Source organism: Phalacrocorax aristotelis, chromosome 3 (assembly GCF_949628215.1).
Source record: "Phalacrocorax aristotelis chromosome 3, bGulAri2.1, whole genome shotgun sequence".
In the NCBI taxonomy this organism is placed as follows: Eukaryota; Metazoa; Chordata; class Aves; order Suliformes; family Phalacrocoracidae; genus Phalacrocorax; species Phalacrocorax aristotelis.
Window position 1 is genome coordinate 67257978 of NC_134278.1, and position 13630 is coordinate 67271607.

The window sequence follows — 13630 nt, forward strand, 5'->3', positions numbered from 1 at the left end:
ACGGGGGGGTGGGGGTGGCCGGGGCGGGGGGGAGGGAGGACACCCTGTTACACAAAACAGAAGTGCTGGTGTCGGTTGCTTGGCTCTTTTTTTTAACCGATTCTCTTTTTTTTTTTCCCCCCCGAGAGTTGGAAATAATGGGAGCGGGAAGTACGAAGACACCCTGGTGGGGTGCAGATGCACGGAGGGAGGGGACGCGGGAGTGTCCGTCCCCGCTCTTGCTTTACCCATGTGCAAACACAAAATTTAGGCTCCGACAGACCCGAAATCCCCGCCGCCGTCCCGGCGGGGCGGTCGGAGGCGAGGGGCGGCTCCTCCCCTGCAAACTTTCCCTTTCCCCTCCCTCACCGCCTATTTCCCTCCCCTGCTCTCCTCCCTGCCCCTCTCGGCTCCCCGACGGCGATGGCTGAGAGGCCGGGGAGCACCGGGGGAGCACCGCTGCCCTCCTGGTCCTTGCCCGGTCCCCGCGGCCGCTCCCAAAGCGACATCTCCTCCTTCTCCTCCTCCCGGAGAACCTGCCTGCTCCGGTCCAACGTGGGCGGCTCAGGTAAGGGGGAGGGAGGGGAGGGTCCTTGTGTCCGAGCCCCCCCCCACCCCCCCCAGCCCCGAGCCGAGCTGAACTGGGGAAACTGGGAAAAAGACATCCTCTTCCACACCCTGCCCTCCCAGAGCTGGGACCGTCTTCTCTCGGTGGCCAAAGTGTGGGTCCCTGGATTACATGGTGCTTGATCTACCCCCTCGAGATGATGCACGTCAAGTTCCTGGCTTTTCATACCCGTGTTCTCAGGTTTAAACGAACCCCAGTAAAGTCGTGGGTACCCACCCATTGGCCAAAGCATCTCTGACTGCAAGGGCAGAAAAGCCCCAGGAAGTCTTCAGGGTGTATTGCAGGGACATCAAAACTCCTTGTCCTGCTGCTTCACACGTTATGCTTCAGTTGTGTGTTAGGATTTTTTTACTGCATGCACTCATATCGCCTTCAGGTTTTACACTAACAGGTGAGGCAAAAAAATGTGTGAGTCAGCATCCCGCCATCCTCCTTCAGGAGGTGCGCAGGGGGTGATTTGGGGGTGGAAGCTGGCCTTTTGGGACAGAGTAGGCTTTCTGCAGGATTCCAGATAACTTTGCTCTGTAAAATGAGAGGAAGTGAGTGTCCTAGTTTACAGTGCTGATATTTGACAGTGGCCAAAGTAAAATAAATACATACTCAGATGGGCTATTATTTACTCAGGCTGTTTCCTGAGGATGGGTATTAAGGAAAATGAAAATCTGGTCTCCATACTGCTGCACACACTGTGAAAATGCCTGCTAACATGGTTGCGAATCAGCCCTGTTCTGTTGACTAAACAAAGACTGTAGGCACATACGTCACTAACAGTGTAGGTATCTTGGATGCACCCATACACTCTATTGCACAGAGGTACCCTGATCCACAAGGCCATCAGGGAAGCTCCTGAGTGCACTGAGGAACCTTCTCTGCTGCAGCACAAGTAGGACAGCACGGTGCGTGGTCGGGTCTGCAATGGACCACAATGTCCTCTTATGTTTGCTCCTCAGGAAGCGTTAAGATGAAGCAGACCATTTGCTTGGGGAAGCTCAAATATATGGCTATGGCTGCCTGATGAGGAAAGAGGGAGTGAAAACTTGCTTAGTCACATAGGAGCAAGTAGATTCAGCTTGTAGGGCCAGAGGCTGCGAGCAAAAACAACTCTACGTGCTGTTTTGTGCACCATTTTCTGCTCTACCTTTTTCTGTGTCTACTCAAAAGTTATGTTGAAGGACACTTGGGGCAGGGAGGAGAGACAAGGTTCCAGTGGTTTGTCCAAGTCAGAAAGGACTGCTTTTAGGTGTAAGGTGTCTTTCAGCACCGTCTGGAAGAGTGCTGTATGAGCAACGCCCTACGACTTGATGTGTACACAAGATGCCTTAACCTGGACGCAGAGGGATCACCGCAGAGGTTGACAAGATTGAGCCTATGTCAATGTTAGACTATGTTGGTTGTTAGCTTAACTATAAAGACTACTAACAATGAGCTCAGCTCATTACAAGACACTGGCATATCCAGTGGAGGTAAAACGATGGTGTTATTGAAGATCTGTTGTTATTTGTAGTTTCTTACACACAAAATTTAGGCCTCCCTGTTGCCCTACTTGATTTTTTCTCTTAATTTTGAGGATGTGCTTCCTGCCAGCAAATGACAAGAGCAGCTTTCTCTGGTTTTTATTTTTTTGACAATTTTTCTTTCGTTCTGTATTTTCTCCATTGTCGCTTCCTGTATTTTTTTCTGCCTGCTCACTGGGCACAACAGAAATACTTACATGCTTCCACACAACTGTTGATTCCCTCTTTAAAAAGGAAAGTATGCATTAGAGATGCTTAACTATTTAATTTTTAATGTGGTGGTTAGAGAATTGTTTTTATACTGAGATGCCGTTAAAAGAGCCTGCTTTTTCATTCCCCCACTAACCTGGAGAACAGCTATAATGGGGACAGAAATGTGAAGCACTTAGTGAAACAATATGAGCCTTATTATTCTTTTTTCTTCTACCTCTTTCTCTAGCTGTACCATTTGATTAATTTAAAGTAGGTCACTCATTTACATCAGATGTTACCTGTGCTTCAGCTGCTCCATTTAGAAAAGAACAATTTGCTTTTTAAATAACCTGCAAAATGTTTGCTTACTGACTGTTCTTGGAGTGATTCACTTGCAGCTGTTGAAGTCGCAAGTTGCTGTTTCTCTTGCATATTGTCTTTGTTTTCTAGATCCCGTCGCCAGTTGTGCTGAGAAGACGATATTGTCTCCTCGCACTCCATCAGTGATGGGTTGGTACTCCTATAGACAGTTTGCACTGTTTATTTTACTACCTCCTGATCTACCATTCTCAGTGCAGGATCTGTAAGAGGCAATATTTGTAGGCACCCTTCTAGCTAAAGGAAATACAATAATAGCCTTTCTAAAAGCAACTTTGGCAGTGGCTTATAAAATGCATGTTTGTTGGTTGTTCTAGAGCAGTACCCTATGTATCTCAAGAGCACAGCGAGGCTGGTCGGGTGGTCCCCATGTTTATGCTGCCTGTGCTTTCTTACCCCTACTCCTTCCTCTGCTATTATCATATGCTGAAAGTAGCAACTTCCTGGTATCACTTTACAGCATCTCACTTCGCCAGCTGCAGTCCAGTTTGTGAGGACAGTATATCTGCAGGTTTTTTCTTCTTCTTAAAGCTGACCTCTTCTTTTAGGGTAGTGGTAGAAGATGACTTAATTTCCTTCTCTGGGCTGTCACCTCACCTGTCGTCGTATCAGGCCTTTACCTTCCAACTCTTTCTTTACTTCTGGTAAACCCTGGGAGGAATAAGGTGATCCCCATGATGAATAAGGGTGGCAACAGTCTAGACTCTTGATTTAGACCCTGCAATGTCACTGAAGCTCAGAGCTTCTGTGGCAGGCATAGCCTGGTCATCACTTCAACGTCATGGTACGCCCTACCTGACCACTGGCTAGTTCGTCAGAGTGTCTCTAGGAGATTAGTGAAGTAAAAAATATTGTCCTAAAATTTCAGAGCAGCACCAGAGCCACTACAAGAATGCAGCTTGAATTACATACCTTTAAGCAGCCTTCTATGTTTAGTGACTAGATTTAAACCCACCTTAAAGGTAGACCAAGGTTCTCGATTTGCCCAGCATAGATGGGGACCGAACTGCATTTGAAATAAAGACCTTGTTCAAACTCTTTCCCAGAACTTATCCAAAATGTAGACTTGGTGGCCATGGGGCTGAGGTCGGCTCTCAGCATGAGCAGTCAGCCCCAGGCTGCAGGGTGGAGGGCGAGGCTGCTGTTTCCTATCAGCCTCCTTTGCGCTCTGGTTGTGAAGCGGCGCCGGTGGTTCTGTTCATGACAGCCCTCAGGCACCAACCTCAGCTACTGCGGTGCCCGTTCTTTATCTGCATGTCCACGTAGAGAGTTTTCAGTTTGCTCTCTTTTTAGTGTTGTGGTTTTTGCTATGCAGGCTTGCATTTTGTTCCAAAGGTGGGGAGGTTTGTGGTGAGGTGCATCTTGGTGAAAAGGCAACTTTACTGCTCAGATCAGAAGTCAAAAAACCACCCATTTCTCCACTCTGGGATTGACATATGGTTAGACGTAGAAGTTTCAGATAATATGTTCCACTGCTAAGAAGCACACCTTCCAGGTAGAGAGGTGAGCTTCTCATGCATATTTCCATTCTTTTCATGCTTGTTTTTTTTGCACCTTTCTGATGATAGATGAAAAAAAAAAACCCTACCTGAGAATTCAGGCAGCAGTTCATCAATACCTCAGGCTATACCCCAGATGCTGGGTTGCAGCAGACAGTGAAAGGCTGAGTGCAAATGACAGTCCTGCCTCAAAACCTGTACGTCCCAGGATTATTCTGTGAATTTTTGACTAGCGAAGTGGTCCTTCACGTGTTATTGTATTCAAAATGATAATGAGTAACAACTACAATTCCTTCTGCTGCTGACTCCAGAATAGAGTGGGTGAACGGATGGCTTAAACTCACCCTGTTCAGTGAAGAAGCAGGGAAGATTTCATGTAGTGGTCAGAGTGGCTGCTGTTGGATGGGAAGAAAATTGACGACTTTTGGAATTATTGGAGCTTTTCATTTTTAGGGTGCTCCTCTTTGCGAACTTAACAAATGTCAGGTTATCTTCTTAAAGGTCAAACTTTCTGGCTTATGCAAAGAAAATAAAATGTTTTTGACAGCTGGAGGTATTTGAGCATCGAGAAAGAGCGAAACCCTAAAAACTCTTATCTAGAGACTGACTTGACTATATGGGGGCTTGGAACCTAGGAGAAAAGGTAAATATTGGCTTGGTAAATATGTAGCTGTAAAGGTTTGCCTGTATTTCCCTCCACACTTGTATTTCCCAAAATGGCTACAGATTCCAGTTTCTTAGATCCCATTTCCATATACACCAAGCAAGTATGTGCCCTACCAAAGTCTATAATATTTGAGTTCAGTGTTTGTGAAGAAGACGTCAGATGTGCTTTGGAAGGGCAGTTAGAAAGATGGTGTTTTTCAGTCATCAGATGGGGGTGAGGGGAGAGCAGCCTCATGACGTGGAAGGACACTCATAATAACTAGAGCATCTGGTTTCGGTACATTGTATGAAAATAGGGGAGTTATGGGAAAACATGATTCTCCATTGTATCAACTCATTTGCAACACAAATCAAAGTACACAACTTTGCAAGAAACCCAAAGCAGATAATTTGGGGTAGAAAACTATAGCAGAAGTTAAGACAAATCATTGTTGTTGGGGATTTAGAATCTAAACTGAACATGACTGTGTAATTTCCAAGAAACAGTGCATCCTGTTCCTAAGTCCACATGAATAGTTTTCCATCAGTTTGGAAGTTTGAACTATCAGAAAGAGGCAGCAATCATAACCATATGAAATTTGACATATGCTTATGGAATTGAAATATCTACTTCTTCATAATCTGGAAACACGCTTAGACCATCATCCCATAATGTTAAATCTCATTCCAGTCACCCTTACATGTAACTTGAGGTTTCAGAAGTGTGCTGAGCAAAAACCCAGGAATCATATAACATTTTTTACTGTGCAGACATTGATAAAGGTTAAGGCTGCCTGAAAACTGGTTTAGTTTATAAGATTAGGTGGGCATGAGGGAAGAAGTATGTGCCATTTCTAATACGAGTTTATACAACATTGCATATAAAATAAGAATCTGCCTGGTTTATCCTGGACTAAAAGACATTATTCCTCACCAACTCCTGCAGAATAACTGGGGTATGTTCTTGGTGTTAACCCTGATTAAGTGTGAAACGGGGAACTCTGGGAACACAGGGAACACTATGATTTACAAATACAAACCATGTATACTATGTGCCATTTACACATGACCCAGTTTCTGGGACAACAACTTTACAATTCAATATTCAAACTTAGGCTCAGGATTAAGAAAAAAGTATTTTCTAAATGTGGTCATAATCTTCATGGTTGGCTAAGCAGAAATTGGACTGCAAACATTTGCAGCATATGATTTAATGCATATTTTGCAGCAACTAATCAGTAGCTGGCTGTGGGATCTGTTCAGCATTTTGCAACTCTGTGTGTTTTAGTTTCTCAAGGCCCTTCAGCATTTAGCACTTCCTGCTGATCTGTGGCTTCTAGCAAGTAACCATTTAATATCAGACTGCGTGTCAAGTATGTAGTCTGAAGAAGTGATCTAAAGAGTAGCTGAAGAAGAGTTTTTATTCCTTCTCTTGCTGAATGTAAACAACTTCTTCCAAAAAAAGCATTTGTTTTCATTTTAAAACCTAAAAGTTTCATCATTCAAATCCATCATTAGCAGAAATCATTTATCCTTCTTCCCCACCCCCCACCTCCTGCTCTTTTTGCCATTATTTCCTGAAAAAGCAGGCACTGTTTAAGGTCAAAGGGCTGGGGGTAGTTGGCAGGTTTTTTAAAGATTGATGAAGAATTTACATTTTTATTTATTTTTGCTTTTTGAAGTCAGAATTTTTTCAGTGCCAGAAACTCTGTAGGATTTAAGTTTTCAATAACACCAGTATTAGCCTTGCTTCTGAATTTTTAGTAGTTCTCACTGAATATGCTTTAGCATAAGGCAAAGATATCTTCAATAGTAATCTTCTCATTTTTTCTTCTTTTTCTTCCCCCTAGCATTTTACCTAGTGTGTTGCTATTTTTAACAGATGCACAAGTTAATTTTTCTCTGGTACAAACTAAATGGCACAAAAGGAAAAATATCCAGAAGAAAATGGCAAACCCTGGCTTCAGTGTTCCAAGTTCAATCACTTTTTACTTTATCTCTGAAATTGTCAGTCTTAAAACCCACCACAACAAGGGATGCTCATGTGTTTCATTCATGTGGAAAGCGCTGTGATCTTCCTGAAATACAAGCAGAGTCTGTAGGCAGTCAACACTTCCCTCAGTGGTGAGCTGAGAAAACTTGTTCCCCATCATGCATCGTGCAGTTTTGATGCAGAATTGGACTTTTAATATGTTGTGTTGTATAAATTCTACGGGTGTCTTTAGTATTGTTAGGATTTTTGAATTTTGAAAGGCTGAAGCAGTGAAATGTTAGTAAATTATATCAGTATCAAGTAGTTACTGTAATGGGCTCGGAAGCATTGTCACTGCTTTAATATAGCGTGAAGCTTCAAAGCCACTACACTTTGCAAGTCTGATGAGCTCCCAGGTAGAGGACTTTATAACAAAGCGGAGCTAAAAAGCAGCTTAAACCACTGCGTGCTGTGGTGGTAAGACACTTTCTTACCCTCTCTCGTATCTGTCATGTTTCTTATATATTTCTAGCACATTCTGGATTGCCCTTCCCATTTCTCATGTCGTTGTTAAAACTGCTTGTCCACATTGCAGGGCCAAACAGTGGGGGGCTGGGAGGGAAATGTGGAAGAGGAAGCATTCTACCGCAGGTGGCAACGTGGTGACTCTTTACTGTGTCTAAATGGCTTCTGTTTGAAATAATGATTGTGGTTTTTACTAAATGTCTTATTTTTCAGAATATGTAGCCTTTAGTGGTTATTTTTAATTAAACATGTATTTTACAGCTTTCCCTACACTTTTTTAACATTTGCACAATTTGCAGTATCAAGAAGAAAAACTTCATTTGGGGAAAGTGGACTCCTATTAAAAGCAGTTACTTTTCCTTCCCCTTCAACCTCAGACATGACTTCAGTCTCGCACACAAACTGTGTTGGCCCCCACTTGGGGAGTTTGGTCAGTTGCACAGTAGCACACACTGCTTCTGTTAGCTGGATGCATCAGTTGGTAGCTCAGTTTTGGCTCCTTTACCCAAGTCATTGCTATCCAAACTGTAGTGGAAATAAAAGGCACTCGTGTTTTTCTTCCTTTCTCCTTCTCCCCACTCTTTCACTCCCCTCTCCGCTACTAGCTTCTTTTCTATCTTCTCCACAGCTTCCAATAAATCTCATTTATATTGTGTCGATAGCCTACATACCACTTTTGATGATCCTCTGTCTAGGTCTGGCTGTGTGTGTGTTCGGTTCTGTCCTGCCCACTCAAGTCTGATGCACTCCAGTGCTTCCCAGATGTTAGAGGCTCTTTGACCCCAGAGACTGAGATGTGGATGGACTAGGAACCTGCAAGCTTTATTTTCTGATTGTCACAGGGAGATAAAGGTGAGAATTTGTATAGGCAGAGCAGAAGTTCATTCAGTTTTAGGAATTCATTGGGAAGGGAAGAAAAGATCTAGTAAAAATTGAAGAAAAAAACAGGTTTGCTGAAAGTTAGGAATGGAGGAGAAGTGCTTCAGACCCTTTTTAAAATAAAGCTTGGCACAGTGGTGAGGATCAGGAAAAGGCTGAAGTCTGGCACAATCCCTAGATTATTTGAAGTTGCTAGGTTAGCTAAAGTTTCTTTGAATACAAATGTATCCTGATGAAATGAGACTTTTGTGAAAATCCACTTTTTTTAGAATGAATTCTGATTTCAGGCACATTTCTGTATTTTCAGGAGAAATATCTGGCAAAGTTTCAAATGGTAAATTGTCACTTCAAAAAATTAGTCTAAGGTTTTTAGAATTTTTCACCATATGAAAAATTGATATAGGAGGTTTTTTTCTTCTAGTTTGGGGGCCAGGAATAGGAGTGAAGAAAGAAGTGTCAGAATTTCCCTGGCACAGAAATGTGATTATTCTAAGGGACCCCATCCACCTCTACAGGGAAAATGTAACCACTGCCACTTTACTTTTTCATGGCTAAATCATTGGATATCAAATTCTTTAAAGCTTCAAATGCCTTCTTGAAAGAATAAGGATGTATAAGGAAGTATTTAATGGAACCAAGCCCTAAAGAGCACAGTTGAGCAAAGCTCCCCTGCCAGAGCGCATATGTTCACTTTTTCTGTTTTGGGGGGACAATAACAGCTTTTAAGATACATCTGTGACTAATATGCAGCGTACTCAAGAAAATTACAGGCACCAAGTAGAACTGCTGTTGAGGTATTTTTTGTATCAGCTACTAACACAGTGGAGAAGGGGTTGCAGTGCATTTGCAGTTGAATGTGTCCTAATTGCAGGCCTTCTTTGTGTTCAAACACAGGCAGCTATATTTAAACTTTGTGAGTGAAAGGATAATTAGCAGTCATCTGCTTGCCATTTTTTTTATTTATTTCTTCTGTTGCCCAGTTGTCAGGGTTGACAGATGTTAGTGGCTTAAACCACGAATGAAACTGTGAACTTTTTATCTGAAAAAAGATGAGTGCCACCAAAGCGCAGCGTGAAAAGGCAATGTCCTCAAGACATAATTCTGATCTTTTTTTTCTGATTAAAGGCAGTTTTGGCAAGCTTAGAAGGGTTAGATTTGAAATAAGTTATTTCACTTACACAGCCAGAGCAAGTGTAATCCACTGGGGACCAGTGGACATCCCAAATCATGATATGAACTGCTCTAGTCCCAAGGATGAAGCATGGCATGCTGCTTTCTTTACTTGGGCTATAGGCACCTCTGCCTGTGTTTCTCTGAGTAGACTCTCAACTCTGTATCCTTAGGAGTGAGCCAAGAGGGAGAGTTACAGCTCCCCAGGGGCGTGACATTTTTCTTCCAGCTCTTTGAGTTTTGAGCCCTGAACGTTTGATAAAATAATGGTGTCTTCCTGTTATGCCTTGCTGCAAACAAAACTGAACAGCAATATTTCACACTGTGTTTATTTTAGTGAATAGCAAATCCAAAAAATATGCTGCCACCCAGCTATTTAAGCCTTTGGAAACACATCTGCTATGAATTTTGCCTTATTCTTTGGAAGTTGAGATAAACAATGCCTTTTGATCTGCAAATAGCATAAATCTTTCGGGGGAGAGATTTCCAAAGGATTGATGCAGTAATTTTCAGAGCTTTCTCTTATTCATGTGGTCAACTTGGGATTTGCCTAATGGGATCTTCTCAGGTGAACTAGTGAATGTATATATGATTTTGTAGGTGATTTTGGCTTACAAGCCAACAGCGCCCATTTCATGCCATGGTATGGATGTTTATCACTGGGCACATGGTACCTGAGCGCGTTGTACTACAGCTTGTGCATTTAGTGGTCTATCAGAGAGCATCTGAAAGCTATACCCTTGCAGTGCAGAAGCTGCCAGACCTGGAGGGAAACAGCAGAGTGAATGACTTTCTTTCAGTTATAGGGGTGAAAGACTCTGGGGTGAGATTGGGATTTGGCCATGCTGCCTGCCCTTTTTTGGCTCTGTGTCAAAGAGCTCTCCTGATCATCACCAGACCCTGGAAGAAAGTTCCTCCCCTTGCAGCTTCCATGAGGACAAATAAAGCCTTTCACTCAGTGCCTGCCACGGAGGAAGCACCAGGAGGCATGCAGCTCTGCAGATTTGCCCATCCTTGGGTGAGGGAAGGTGGCACACTATCTCAAAATAGCAAGGTAATAGCCTAATAGCAAGTTAGGTGTTACTTTGAAATCACTCTTAACTCAAGCTGGGTTAAGTAAAATGCAAACAAAATGTCTAAAATAATGCAGCTGCCAGTCTTTTAAAAAGAGAAAGGAAACATCACCAACAGAGCAAGTGCTGGCAAGATGCCTGTAACCAGTCTGCCTAACTCAGGGGGAAAAAGACCCGTCATGCTTAGTCTTGGTGTCAGCAGTTTAAGCAAGGATTTTCTTTATTTATTTGCTTACCTCTCTACGAAGTTTGGAATTATATTGTCTGTTTTGGGTGGGTTTGCACTTCGGTGGAGTTGTTATAATTTATTGTTGCGGTTTAGCCCCAGTCAGCAACCACGCACCACACAACCGTTCACTCACTCCTCCTGCAGTGGGATGGGGAGAGAATCAGAACAGTAAAAGTGAGACAAAAAGCCTGGGTTGAGATAAAGATGGTTTAATGGGTAAAGCAAAAGCCGTGCACACAAGCAAAGCAAAACAAGGAATTCATTCACTCCTTCCCATGGGCAGGCAGGTGTTCAGCCATCTCTAGGAAAGCTGGGCTCCGTCATGTGTAACAGTACTTGGGAAGACAAACGCCATCACTCTGAACATCCCCCCCTTCCTTCTTCTTCCCCCAGCTTTATACACTAAGCATTACGTCATATGGTGTGGGATATCCCTTATGTCAGTTGGGGTCAGCTGTCCCGGCTGTGCCCCCTCCCGGCTTCCTGTGCACCTGGCAGAGCACGGGGAGCTGAAAAAGTTCTTGACTAGTGTAAGCACTGCTTAGCAACAGTTAAAACGTCTCTGTGTTTGTCAACACTGTTTTCAGCACAAATCTAAAACATAGCCCCATACTAGCTACTGTGAAGAAAATTAACTATCCCAGCTGAAGCCAGGACATTTATTAAAATAAGAAATCATCTATTGCAAGCGTTACACAAGTCCATATCACATAAATTCCTGGTGAGTGGGTTGCATTATACTCACTTTTACCCTAGGTGTAAGATAAATATATACGTAGATGAATTTACATGAATAGCTGAATTCTAGGCAACAGTGCTTTGACAATGAGAGGTTGATCGAACAAACAATTTTTGTCTGCCTTCTAAGCTCATTGCTATTTTCAAGGAAATGATGTCAAGGAGATTTTAATTCAGGCACTAATTAGTAAAGTGAATACTTCTAATACTTACTAGAACTCCATACTTCTGCTCCCGTGAATTTGTCTCAGCTATATATATGCCATAGAGGAAATAAATTTCAGAAAACTAAACTTCATGCATATCATGTATGAGGTAAATGAGATTTGATCCAAAATGCTTTTATACAAACATTGATTATCATAAAAATGTGAGAGAGGGAAAAAATGATCAAGACAGAGCTCTGTAAATGTCAATTTTGCATCTCTCTCAAACTCAGGATTAGATGTTTCAAATTATGCACATTTATAAGAAGGACTTGTGTTTTAAAAATACATGCAAATGATTTCTGATTCTAATAATTTTAAATGTCAATAAAAGCTATCAAAATATGCACTCTTTTCAGTAGTCCTAACTTCCGTTTGTTAATGGGAGCCTAACCTTTTTGAAACAGAGTTTTGGGAGTGGCTTTCATGTATTGAGGCAATTTGGGATCACTGTGGAAGTGGTTCAACCAGTGTAATAATTGTACCAAGGAGAGATCAGAAGCCAGGTTTGGTGGCGTTTGGTAGATGCCAAATGTCTGTGGGATTCACTCTGACACTGAAGGCTCCTGCGGTAAAGGCTGATGTGGTTCAGGGAACGGAAACTCCTTGCTTGTCTTCTAATGGAATATCTTCCCTCTGTGATGCTCTGAGGGATGTAATGTCCCTAAGTGGAGGGCTCAGAGTGGCTCTGAGCCTGGGAATTTCTGTAACAGCACTGAACATTGGCTGAGTTGTATGGACAGTGGGCATTGAAACACTCTGCCATAGAACCCCAGGGCAGTTTTTAGGAGGGTTGCGTATTTTATATGTAAAATTGCAGTAGGGGTTTGTCTGTTGAGAATTCATGACATGCAAGGGATAAGAGCATATCAGGTGTGCCCTGACCATAGGCACTGATAGGTTCTTGGGTTTGATGATGTGTGTATAGATGAAAAAATATCTAACCACCTTCAGTTCAGTCCAGTTCGTTTAAATGACATTTTTCTAAACCACTGGCATATAAGCATCTAGCTATCAGGCTGGTGGAGCCTTGCTTTCTCTGCTAGAAAATACAGGTACACAGTCACAGGTAAGGAAGGAACCAATTGGTAGCTATCAGGCATCTCCAAGAGAAAGGCTGAAGGCTGAAGGCTGACCACATGGACCCTCGCTCTGAACAGGGAAGCAGGTTTCAATCACTCTGCTTTGAGGTCACCATGGAAGGAGAAAGGGCTGCGCACCCCCTTTCTTTCCCCCTCAGCTCTGTGCCAACGTTTTTCCTCCCATTTCAGCGTATTTGGTACAGAGTTAGTAGATAATGCGGACATTCTGGATCCTCAGCAAATGCATTGGCTTTGAGAAAGCACTTTTAGGGAAGTGAGCGTTCTTCAACAGAGCGTGCAACTCGGGCTGTGCCAGCATGGCAGCGTGGTCCAGCCAAGCCATCACTGTGACTGCAACCCACCTGAGCTTCACCTTCAGCTGCCATGCAGTCCTCCTCTTCTAAATGCAGCAGTACACTGCTGCTGAAGTCTAATGCAGTGTTTCTGGGCTTGGGATTTCATTGTGACTTTCCAGTGTTCAATACTGTTTTGGTTTGGCTCTTACAGGCACAATCTCAATTGTTTTTTTCAGTGGCTGCTGGACTGCTTTGGTGTTGAAAACTTCTGAAAACATGATCCTGCCATGTCCAGGCATTCAGAAATTAGGAGAAGGCAAAAGAGAGGGAGAAGTTTACTGGTCTTTTTTTTTATTATTTTATATGAAGTTATAATATGCTTTCTATGTCATCCTCATGTTTCTGGAGGCCTGATTCATGTTTTTTGTACACTTGTGGCTGGCAATGCTGCTATTGACTTCAGAGGGCTTTGGCTTGGACTGAAATACATTGCTGCAGCTTTTATCCCAGGAAGGCCTCTTCACAACCATTTACAAAGATGAGGTGACCTGAAGTTCAATATCACAGTCCTTTGGAAGGCAAAAGTCCCTTTGGGACCAGACTGGGTTTTTTTCAGCTCCAGCCT

The 13630-nt window shown here is 43.0% G+C and overlaps 1 protein-coding gene across 2 annotated transcripts in view; it reads left to right on the forward strand.

Moving 5' to 3' along the window:
• The first annotated feature begins 387 nt into the window (after nucleotides 1–387).
• PHACTR2 (phosphatase and actin regulator 2) overlaps nucleotides 388–13630 on the forward strand; it is a 143561-nt gene continuing 130318 nt past the window's right edge. For both annotated transcript variants that reach the window (XM_075087808.1, XM_075087809.1), the window contains exon 1: nucleotides 388–547. In XM_075087808.1, the coding sequence (XP_074943909.1) occupies nucleotides 403–547 (145 nt within the window). In that variant the 5' untranslated portion in view covers nucleotides 388–402. The remainder of the gene's footprint in view (nucleotides 548–13630) is intronic.